Source organism: Condylostylus longicornis, unplaced genomic scaffold, assembly GCF_029603195.1.
Source record: "Condylostylus longicornis isolate FDR11 unplaced genomic scaffold, ASM2960319v2 ptg000043l, whole genome shotgun sequence".
In the NCBI taxonomy this organism is placed as follows: domain Eukaryota; kingdom Metazoa; phylum Arthropoda; class Insecta; order Diptera; family Dolichopodidae; genus Condylostylus; species Condylostylus longicornis.
In genome coordinates, this window is record NW_026578012.1 from 304662 (window position 1) to 317303 (window position 12642).

The 12642-nt window shown below is 23.6% G+C and overlaps 1 protein-coding gene across 2 annotated transcripts in view; it reads left to right on the plus strand.

Annotated features, from left to right (window-relative positions):
• The window catches only part of LOC129610081 (uncharacterized), a 146178-nt gene that overhangs the window by 87191 nt on the left and 46345 nt on the right, over window positions 1–12642 (plus strand). For both annotated transcript variants that reach the window (XM_055522432.1, XM_055522431.1), the window contains exons 6-8: window positions 26–101; window positions 4407–4657; window positions 5742–5935. In XM_055522432.1, coding sequence (XP_055378407.1) covers window positions 26–101; window positions 4407–4657; window positions 5742–5935 — 521 coding nt within the window. The remainder of the gene's footprint in view (window positions 1–25; window positions 102–4406; window positions 4658–5741; window positions 5936–12642) is intronic.

Below are 12642 nucleotides of genomic sequence, written 5' to 3' on the forward strand. Positions count from 1 at the left end.
TAATATAAAAAATTTTCAATTTCAGTTCATTGGAATGGAATTGTTGGAGATTTAATATCTGGCTCAGCTGATATGTCATTTGCACCTTTAACAATATCAAAGTAAGTACAGAATTTTAAATTTTTAGAAAATACCATAAAAAAATATTGTTTTTTTTTTTGTGATATTTATATTGAAACCTTATATACAAATTCACGAATATTCAAACTTTTGAAGCTTAGTTAAAGATTTATAACCGTAAATTTCGTACATTATATTTTAAAAGACAAAACCATGCATATGCGGCAATTTTTTTTCTATTGTATAAGGAAGAGATCTTAGGTACATAAAATTCGGCAAATTAAATTCAGCTTCTTAGTATAATTCTAAATATCTAAAGTTTCATTTTCGTGAAATATTCAAAAATTTACATATGTACATAAAAAATATTTCTGTATTAATAGTTTCATTGAAAAAACACGTCCAGAAACTTAATTTTCGTATAATTTGATATTACACTTTTTCATATTTAATTTCTAAATATTTTTTTATTACAGAAAAATCATTGTGTTAAAGGTACATATTTTATGTGAAGGAATTCAAAACTTAAAAATAAAATATTTCTTTTACCACAACAAATAATTTTTTGTTCAAATAAAATATAAAATTACATAGAACGTTTTCAGTTTTTCAAAAATTAAATTGAAAATGTCAGTGCAATTTTAACAAAATATGAAATAAGATTTGAATTTCAATGAGTTTTAAAATATAAAAATAAAATCTTCTCATTCATATTAAGCTCAAATACAGACAAAAATGGAATTTTTCTAAGTGTGGTTAGTCGTGCAAAAAATTCAAATATTCACAAAATTTGTTACGTTCTCATGTACAACTCTTTTTTTTTTTTTTTGAAAGTTAAATTGAATCCAGACGGGGAAAATATCACATATACTGAAAAATAAAAATGTGAAGATAATTGTAAACAATTCTTTTATTTCTTAACCAATAATTTAATTAAACAGAATAGTCGAAAATTTAAAACATCATAGCAATTATTGCAATAATCGCTATGTTCTTTGTTTTTTTAGTAATTGTAATGGTCGCTCATTTCATCTAAACGTACCTTAAAATATTAATATAAAAGTATTCACTTGCAAACTCAACTATATTCCAAACTAATTTTTGTAATTTATAATTTTATTTTTAATTTGAATATATTAATTTTGAATCTGCCCAAGACTCCAAGCATATGCGTTATTAATAAAAAAAATATTATAAAAATTTTCATTAATCACATTAAGCAAACCTTAAATTTTGACTTCTTAATGCTGTACTTAATTTAAATATTTCTACTTTAAAAATTGTTTTCATTTAATTTTTCCTAGAAAAATCTATTTATAAAAATTAAAACATAGCTGCCATATCTACCATAAAATATGAGAAAATTAAAAACATTTTCCATCTATAATCTTTTTAATAAATTAAATTTAAGCTTTCTCCTTAAATTTTTTAACTATAACTCAAAATATTTTTTAACATTTCCAAACAATTAACATTTTAATAACAAAAAAATAATCTTAATTTTCTTATCTTGAAAATTAAACTATTAAAAAAAAAAACAAAAATTTCCCATTTTAGAGAGATTTAAGTGAGCTAATCTCTTTTAAGGAAATTAAATTCTCCGCACCTTAAAAAACCAAGTCCCTAAAATAAAAATTATTTTAAATCCTTTATAACTCTATATACAATTTAACTGGTTTTTATATCGCAAAACTAGATCTTTTCTTGGAATAATAAAAATATCCTTATAATTATAAAAATATTTCTAGAATTATATAATTTTAAATATGAAATGAAAGTGACAATATCTTTATTTTTATAAAAAACAAAAAAATAAAGAAAAATAAAATTAAATGAAAAACAGAAAGAGCATCAACATTTTAATGATGTGACATAAAAATAAAAACATTAAATTGCCTCTTAATATATTTACAGTCCTTTCTAACTTTTAGCTTTTCTCTCTCTCTCTCTATATATATATATATATATATAGAAAATGAACCTAAAATTTTTTCTTATTTTTTGTTCTTATTTTCCTAAAAAAAAAAAAATATCCCTACAATGAAAATTTCAATGGATATCAGCTATATCAAATGATCTAATAACTACCAGAAACCATCATTAAAATAAAGCAAACCAACCACTAAAAAAAACAGAGGAAAATTTATATTGAGACATATATAAAATGAACTGTTATACTTTAATATATATCAGTATACTATCACAAAAAAATTCACAAGATACCATTATTTATATATTAAAACTTTAAAGAGAAGAGAGGCGAGCAATCATAATATTGGAGTGGATATAGAAAAACACTTTCTAATTAAAATCATAAGTTCTTTACCCACCTCATAAACATGTTTTAAAATAAGCACTCAAGGGAGCAAAAACAAGAAGTATAATGCAAGAAAAAAAAAAACACTATATTTGTTATCCTTTGTTTTATACAGGATATACCAATTCTGTTCACATAATATAGACATAAACACAGCATCATATTAGATATACGTATGTAGCAAGCATTTATTATACCTATAAGTATAGTAGAGGTCACGGTGCCTGTTTATTTTATTATTATTATTCTTTTTTGTATAAACACAAGGTAATAAATTGTGTTGAAGAAAATGAACAAGAAAAGAAAATAAAAATAACCAAAAATATTAAAATATACAAGGATTTAAAAATTTTTCTTCTCTCCTCTCGATAACTGAAGTCACAGTCAGCCAAAGCTTTTTCACATAAGAATTCAGAATTACCACTTGGGAAAGATATAGGAAAGTTACAAGAAAGCAAAAAAAAAAGAGAGAAAATTACGTTCCTAAAGCAAGTTCCTTTTTTTTTTTTTATTTGTATTGTAGATTTTCTTTTTTTCAAACCCAAACCAACAATTTAAAAACTTTCTTAATGTAATTAGAAGAATTTAGTACATTGTATATAAAATACGAGCATTACAAACAACAACAATAAAAAATATAATGTACTCAAAGGGCAAAAGTTTGAATATATTTTTTTTCTTCTTTATATTGAGCAACCTACCTCTATTCTTGACTACGAGTTGGAAGTTTTTGAAAAAATCTGCTCTTCTTGATTTCTTTCTTTTTTTTTTGTAACTTTTTTTATGTAACTGTGAACTTTCATTAAGAACACGTTTTAAAACAATTTTCATTTCTTCTCAACAATATTTTTTGTGTTTTTATTTAAAAAAAAAAAAAAGAAATGTTTTTTTTTTTTTCCTGGGTTACCAAATACAACAAATTTTTGCCATAATAAAAACAGGCAGAAAATTTTCGTATTTTTTTTTTTTTGTTTCCGTCCGTTTCTTGCAAATATTTATAAAGTCTTTAAAAAATTTGTGGTTTTGAAATTATTTGCTGCTTTAAGCAAAACTTGCCTAAGTGAAGTTTCTTAATCTTACAACAATTTCAAACTCTTCAAATTGTTTAGTTTATATCTCGAGAAAATTAAAGTTATTTAGCTAAGAAATTACGAATAAATTATGTAAAGTTTAGGCTAGATTTGCTCAAAACATGTTTTACTTCCAAGAATGCTATTTACAGCCAAAATACTAATAAAAGTAATGTTAAATAATTTTTTAAAACTTGAAATTTATTAATTGTTTTCAATTGTCGTATATTCAGCAGCAAGGACTAAGGAATTATATCGAATAAGAAATGATAGTTAGACAATGGTAAATTTCGATTTTGTAATTATATAAAATCCATTTCAGAGGGCTGAGTTTTAAATTATTGAAATTGGTTGTTAAATATTTTTTTTTTGGAGCAAATTGCCAACTTAAATTCAAAATTTTTCGAAAAATTTTTATTTTAATGGATGGCACCAATTTTTCATATTCGTCTTTAAAAATTGGACTCCGAAAGTCCAATGAATTTGATCATTGTTACACAGTTTTTATAAAACTTTACATAAACTAGTTCGTTTAAAATAAATTGTACAAATTACCATTTAATTTCTCATATTTTATTCTTATAATTACAACTTAATAGCTAAATAATGTCCACATGTCTTTTGTACTTAAGATGCAAGGACCATGAACTTTAATCTTTTCACTTGATCATGTAACATGTTATATTTATATTGTACTTGGTAGCTCCAATTAGTATAACATACCAAAAGTAAGCAAAAATTTTTTTATTCAAAATAAAGCGATCTATTACATAGAAAATTGAAAATGGAAAATGTTAAAATTAATTTTTATTTCCGCAATTATTTTTCTCTTAATGCCTTTCTATTTATTATTATTCCTTATATATGTATACACATACACACACACTATAATATATTTCTATTTTTCTTATATTAATTTTTTATTAAATTATTTTTCTTTACTTCTTTTTCATTTTCAGAGCACGTGCGGAAGTCATAGATTTTAGTGCACCATATTTTTATAGTGGAGTAACATTGTTAGCAGCACCACAAAGTAAATCGGAAATACCATTGCTAGCATTTTTATTACCTTTTTCACCGGAACTCTGGATTGCTATTTTTACATCATTAAATGTCACAGCAATTGCTGTAGCAATTTATGAATGGTTAAGTCCATTTGGTCTTAACCCATGGGGAAGACAACGTAGTAAAAACTTTAGTATGTCATCAGGTAATAAAAATTTAATGGTTAGATTTTCTTAAAATATACTTTTTTTTTTTGTTTTTATATTTTAATCAAATAATTGAAAATAATTGTTTTGTTTTGAATTTAATGTTATTGTATAAGTATTAAAAAAAAAATAATGATTCTATTACAGCTTCTTTTTTCTCGGAAACAAAAATATTAAGCATTTTAACCTGTACAGTGTAATATTATTATACAAAGTAAAAGCTATTGAAAGATATTGAGAAAAATTTTTAATAAAATCAACATTATTTTTAGAAAAACTTAAAAATTAATTGGCATTTAAATAATAATTAAAAAGTTAAGTGTTAATGAAACGATCAATGTTGTCACATTTAATTTTTTCCAAACGAAATTGGGTTTTATCCATTTTAATTCCATTTCGTTTCTTCTTGGCGTGACAAAATATTTTAACCTATGTAAAAATCTACAAATAAGAAAGAAACTAAATTTCGCCTGAACGTATGCAATTTTTTTAACTTTAATACTGCAACATCTGTGTTTTTTCCAAAAATAGTAGGAAAAAGCACCTTGAAAATTTACTTAATTTTCCCATATTACTAAACTCAAATCTTTTGCATTTTTGATTTTATACCAACTATATTTGTAATAGATCTAGCATCTTCCAGAAAAAAGCACTCACCATATGAGTATTAACGTAATATGGCATATATTTCTTCCACCTATGCTTGTATATAAAAATAATATTTGTTCAAATATACGTACATAGAATTCCAAATTTATTAAATTCAACAAACAAATAACTTTAAATCTATTATAATCTTTCAATAATTCCATAACATTATATAAAGTAAACCAGGACATGAATTGTAATTTTTTGATCCGATTTGTAGTAAATCCTTAATACTCGTATAAATCCCCAAATAACAATCAAACCATCAATAAAATAAAAAATTTTAAATTTATTTTTTTTTTTGTTTTCATCCCTTCAATCATTTTATTTTATATAATATTAAATAAATAAATAAAAAAGAAAAATATTTTAAAATTTAATAAATTATTTTTTTTATTTTCATTTTTTTTTCATTGATGTCAAAACAAAAAAAAGCACTCTGGGTAATGTGGGGTTTATTATGTGGACATTTGGTGGCTTTTAAAGCACCAAAATCATGGCCTAATAAATTTTTAATAAATGTTTGGGGTGGATTTTCTGTTATTTTTATTGCTTCATATACTGCCAATATTGCAGCCCTCATAGCTGGTTTATTTTTTCATAATGCCTCAAATCGCCGTTCAGGTGAGGTAAGTTAATTTCCATTTTTTTTAATAATTATTATTTTATAAAAAAAAAATTACATTTTTCATTCATAAATAAAATATGTTTTTGTGGTTTTTAATATTTAAAAAATTAATAATATTTTTTTAATTTAAATTTTATTAATATTGTAAAGCATTTTTCTGTAGTCAATTTTTACTTAAAATCGAATTTATCTTTTGAAGTTATTAAAAAATTTTCATAATAATGACAATAATATTTTTTTTTATGATTAAAATTAATGGAAATATTTCTATGGTAAATTAAATGGAATTTGTGGTTATAAATCCAAAAGAATTAAAAAAAATTCGACGAATATATTAATTTTACAATTTATTAAGCGGAAATTTTGAATAAAAATCCCCTTCAACAATTTATTTCTCAGCCTTATGTAAAAGCTTCCTAAAGTATAGAAATTACTTCTCAAACTGTGCTTTTACTGCATTCAGTCAAGGATTTTTGTTGTATAAAAGATTTACTGAACTAGTACAAACCTATTTTGTAAGCAAAATTATTGCAAAGAATATTGTAAAACTGTTGCCAGCGTTAATTTTAATGAATTTCATAAAAATATCAAATTATCTTTGTAGATATCATGAGGATATATCCTCGAGTAGGGCAAGACAAGGTAGCTTCGGGACAACCACAGCCATTCGCAAATAAATGTAGCCTCCCCACGCTCCCGCCTATAATATCCCTATTGTCAGTATAGAACTGGAAATATCCTCAAGGGAATTGGATAGAACTTTCCGAGAAACCTGGCCCAAGGCAATTGCAACTCCGGAAAACCTGTACGAAGCAGTCCCAGAGAATGTTCCTGGTGGTTTCCGCCACCGTCTCCACAAAATCTGCACTAAAGAGAGTACGATTTCCCTAGCTGCATTGCATGTATTTCGGCTTGAAACAGCGTGCAATACGGTTGTAGGCTCGCATATATACGCGTGTCCGGACGGATACCTTATACACCCGAGCGAACACCCGACTTTGTCCTGGACAGGTTTGCGTACGACACGCTTGAACCCGTCTCAAATACATCGATCGGATCAAAATATCATTTGAAATACTGATACATTCTAATTATTCAAATAAATTATCCATTAATTTTAGTTTTAAGATACATACATATTATACATAAGCAATACAAATAATTTAATAAAACCTGAACACTTTCACTCTTACAAAGATATTCTGCTATTATATAGTTATTTTAAACTTACTCACCTGTGCGTAAAAAACCTACGATTAAGTTAACTTGAACTTTAATTGGAAATCATATTTCAATTTTCCACGTTTCGTATTTTACAATGTGTTAACATACAATTCGTACATTAAAATATTTTTATTACATAACAAATAACACATTTTTATACCACATGTTAATGATTGTGTCAAAAATTGAATTAGAAAGCAATAAATCAATATAAAAAGCAGAATAATATTATTCACGTACATATCATCTATATTTTTGTATTCTATGTATACTACAAAATATCTCATACTTGACGCATATCTGAATACTGTGTTGTAAAAAAATTTTCTATAATATATTTGATATTAAATATTTATGAAAAAATATCTTAGTAAAATATGTGATGAGAATTTCATTGTCAAATCATTATTGGATTTTTAATAGTTTTGCTAAGTATATTTGTAAATAAATGTATATATAAAAATGTAAGGATATTGTGAATTGTAATGTTTGGCTCAATTTTTCTCTGAAATCTATTTTATCTATGGTTTGATAATTCAAACTGTAATCAAAGAGAAATTTGAATCATGAAAAAAATAAGTTAAACAAATTATTTTGGACTTTATGACGCCACTGAATGTGTCTCACCTCGAAGCAGATGCAATATTATTTATCAGGGATCTAGAAATTAATTTAAAATAACTATGGATATAATTGCTGAATGACTTCGTGGATCAATACGAAATGAGCCAACATCGACATGACAATATCTTAAATATTAAATGAGGGAATTTTATATAACAATATCCCAAAAACTAGCTGTTAAAAATCTCTTTTGAGACCGAAAAAATAAGATCATCCTACAAAAAAGCAAAATAATATAAGCCAAATTAGTGGAATAGAATAAAATAGAGAGCTGACAACAAATTGCTATTTACACATTATACATACATAAAATAATATAATTTTACAAAGAACAATCAAGTAAACTTCAAATAACCCATTTAACATTGTTAAAGGAATCAAAACAAGAAAAATAAAAATAATAAGGATTTTTCACTTTCAATTCTTTCAATAACTTCACTTCCTATATATTACTTTAAAGTAGTCCTTTTAACTTTGAAAAACAAAAAAGAAAGGGAAGAACAAAATAAATAAGGAAGGAAAAACTCTGAATATAAAAATAACTTGTCTTGTAATAAATTGTATAAAAGACAAATGTGTCTATAAAAATCATAAGAAAATAAAAGAAAAATTCGGAAAACACAAATTTTCCTTCAGCACTTTTTATTTATTTTAAATATTTTATTTCAACAATTTTTTTTTAAATGGTACCACAAAATCATTTCAATTTTATTCTCATATATATATAGGTACTTTTGGTACCAATAAATAATATACGATATTTAAATTTTAGAATTGTAAAATATGTCTCTGATGTCGTAAATTGAATAAAAGAGGAATAAAAAAAAATACTTTACTGTCATAGTATACACATAAATAGGGTGACTCAAGATTATTAGTTTGGAAAGTATTCGAACTCATATAATATAACAGTTAAAATAGTTTAAAATTATTTTAATATGAAAAAATCGAGTAATTCAGTTAGTGTACCTCCTAAAATTTTAAACTTAACAGAAAATCACCTGAATCACATTCAAAAACTATAACAATTTGTATTTATACAACCAATATTGTTCGAATATAACAACATTGAAGAATTGAATTACTTTTTAAATTCTTTGAATTCCTCAATTTAAATTTGTACTCAATTTTAAATTTGTTAGAAAATTTACTTGAAGAAAGTTAGTTATGAATCTTTTAACAATTTCAACAATTCCTTTTAATTTCTGTACAAAAATATACGAACAAATAATTTTTTTTAATATTAAGCATGTTATTCCTGTATATTGGAATTTGCACATAAAATTCTGAATATTCTTCGTATTGTGCTTATTGTCAAAATATAGAAATCTACTTGTTTTATATGAGTTTTGAGTTCTTATACTATATACTTAAATATTTTATGTACAAAATATATTCAATTTTTAAGTACAAGCGTATTGTACGCATATGTAGATCTTGAATTTTCCAAAATATAAATACTGTTTCAATATTTATGCTTTTATCTTATTTCACATCAAATATATATTCATTTTGTGTACACCAAATTCTCGCAAAACGCGAGTATTACATTCCTGATGAAAATTTGAGCAAATCCGTAACTAAGTTCTAAATAACAAATAATCGACCCTTCGCCAGGAGTTTTACCTAATGAGTATAATAAAAGGAGATGTTAATAAAAATGGGAAAAAACCAGATTATACAAGGGTTTTGCAAATTATGTAATTTATGTTTTAACAAAACCATATTTTAAGAGTATTTTGCACATTATATAACGGTTAGGTGTGCCTATATATGTATGTATAATTTATATAGCTATACAATCTTATTGTAATGGAAATAAATTCAATTTTTTTTTTTATGGATCAAACAAATGTTGTTTTGAAATTTCTTAAAGTACTTAAGAAAATTATTCAAAAAATCTTTTTGGATAAGAAAGAATAAATAAGTGGAACTCGTAATATTAAGTGTAATAATATTTCAAAGCGAAAGCAATATACAAATTCCTCTATATATATGTATATGTGTATATATATTTTTACGTATGCGTTTATGATTAAGTAAAGAAATTTTTTTAACTGTTAGATAATTTATTTTATAACAGTTATTGTATAACTGTTATACAAAAAATATAACTTATATATATAAATACCTTTATATATTGAAATTAAAATTTTTGAGATAATCATGGGCAATTGTGAAAATTTTTGAAAATCGAAAAATTTTAATTGTATTTACAAGCTAATTAGAAAATTAATATGCCACTTTAAAGGTGAGAAAGCTACTAAAATAGAAATTGAGCTACTGTTACATCTTTAAAAATATTAAAAATTTGTAGTTTTTTCAGACTAAATCTTTAATTAGCTTTAAAGGAATAAAATTTCAAACCTGTTTTGATTGATAATTTATTTCTCTGGACCATATTCACGCACACTTGTATCAAGTATTTTAAATGATAACTTCAATTTTAAAAAAAAAATATTAGAAACAAGCTAAATCTTAAATATTTTTAGAATTTTTACAAATTTTTGCATAATGCAAGGCGAAAACATTGAAATCGCTATGACAATGTTGACGAATATGATTTTGTTATACAATGCTTTATTCAGACACATTTAAATTCAAAAAAAACCAAGCCGAATTTTATTATTTTTCATAAAAATGGCAAACCATTTAAAGTTTTTACTCCAAGGAGCACAAATTGTTTCGGAAGAGATTACGAATTTATTATTAGCGCTAGTGGTTTACGTCCAATATGTTTTACTGAAATGGAAATTTGATTGTTAATTAATCCTGTTCATAAATTATTTTCCAAATTAACATTAATGTCCCTGTCTATACATTAAAAAAAAATTTATTTAAAATTTTAAAAATCCAAAAATTTTTATTTTTCTTTTCTTTTATTTTTTTGGATTTCCCAACTTCTTCTTATACTGCATAATATTAAAAACAAAAATTCATCTTCAGTTTCAGAAAAGTAAATATTAATTTTATATGCAAATTTTATTTTAAAATAGTTTTTTTTTCCTGACATAAAAACTTACGATAAAAAAAAGTGTTTTTTTTTTTTTTGTCATTCACTTACAAGATAAATACAACTGTTAGCTCCTTTTTCTTTTTCTGATGATGTCAGTAAAGATTCAAATGTAATTTTACATTATATTTTATTTCATACATATATTTTCCTGAAAATTTACATAAGATTGCATATTATGTAATTTCGATTTTTCGTATACATTAAATATATATGTATTTCATGATAGTTCTTTAAAAATTGTAAAAAGAAAAAATATTAAAACAGATTGCAAAGCAAAAGCAAATGCAAAAAGAAAAAATAAAGCAATATCGATCGTACGTCATTTTCAAAAAGAGAAAATTCTGAAAGAGAATTTTTTACAAGCAAATCTCTTACTTTTCATGTATATAAGTATTTTATAAGCAAAAACATAGAGTTCCTACATATTATGTAACATGTGCACATCTATGTAACTTATAGTACACACCTGTGCTATTTGCATAGAACAAAAATATTATTCACTATATGAAATCACTAAAATAGCATTAAAAAAATTATAAATATTTTGACAATTTTTCTCCTCTTTTTCAGATGACAAGTTATAAAATATATAGTTTTTTTTTTGGAATTGTTATATGAAAAATATTCTATTATATAAATGACAATTTCAATGCATATTTTTATTAATCTATATAATAAGAATACAAAATAATGAAATTTGATTAAAAATTTTTCAATATTCTTTTTATTAAAGATTCTTGAAAGAAAAATATAACATGTTGCACAGATAATTTCTTTTGATATAGCTGACTACTTTACACCCGGCTGACTTTGACATAGTCGTCATCAAACAACTTTTCTAAAATATTTAATTTAATTAAAACGAAAAATTCCATGTTATTTTCTGACTCTTGCGACCAAAAACTAAAATTATTAACAAATTTTTCCCTACCCAGAGAAATTTTCCCATATTTTTTCTTATACCCAGAAGTTTTCAATTTAATAGGATTTTTTCATTTTATTTATGGTTAATGAGCTAATACTTTATATTTTCAAAATTCTCACTTTTCAAAGAGTTTTAAAATTTTAAATATGATTTTTCAATAAAATTAGATCAGATTTCAAAATTGAATAAATCTTTTTCAATTATTATTTATAATTTCACTGATTTTTGTAAATATGCTAGTATAATGTTATGATACAATCAATATACAATTACAGGGACTACAGAAATTTTGGCAATATTTAAATTTCATAGTTTTCAAACCTAATTTATTACAGAATACATGTGACCTATAAAATTATAACAGCGTTATTGAGCCAAATTTTAATTTCCAATTTTCATCCCAAAAAAGAAAATTTATTTTACAAAAATTCAATATTCGAATTTCATTTATTCATAAAATTAAAACAAAAAAAAAATCATTTAAAAAGAAAAATAATTTTTCTTCAAAATCAAGGCTCAATTTAATTTAAAAACCGAAAAATATTGTTTCCGATTGCCTTTAATTCATAAACATTCATTTAATATCCTTTCAATTATTAAAGAGAAAAGTATAAAAATGTAAAATTTTATCGGGATGTTCCAATTAAAAACAAAAACAAACCAAAAACAACAACAATTATTTATTTTTTTTTTATTCTCATCGAATGCCACTCATATATTTAGTTTTTACCTCAAAAACAAAAATAAAAACATAAATTTGACCCAAAAAAGAAAAACAACAAAAATGTCAAAAACTCAATGTTCTAAAATTATACAAAAAAAAAAACCCTACAGAAGCAAACAATCAACTTTTTATACAATAGCAAGGAAACCCTTAATTACTTTTCGAATAAATTGATTGATGATAAACAACAAAAAA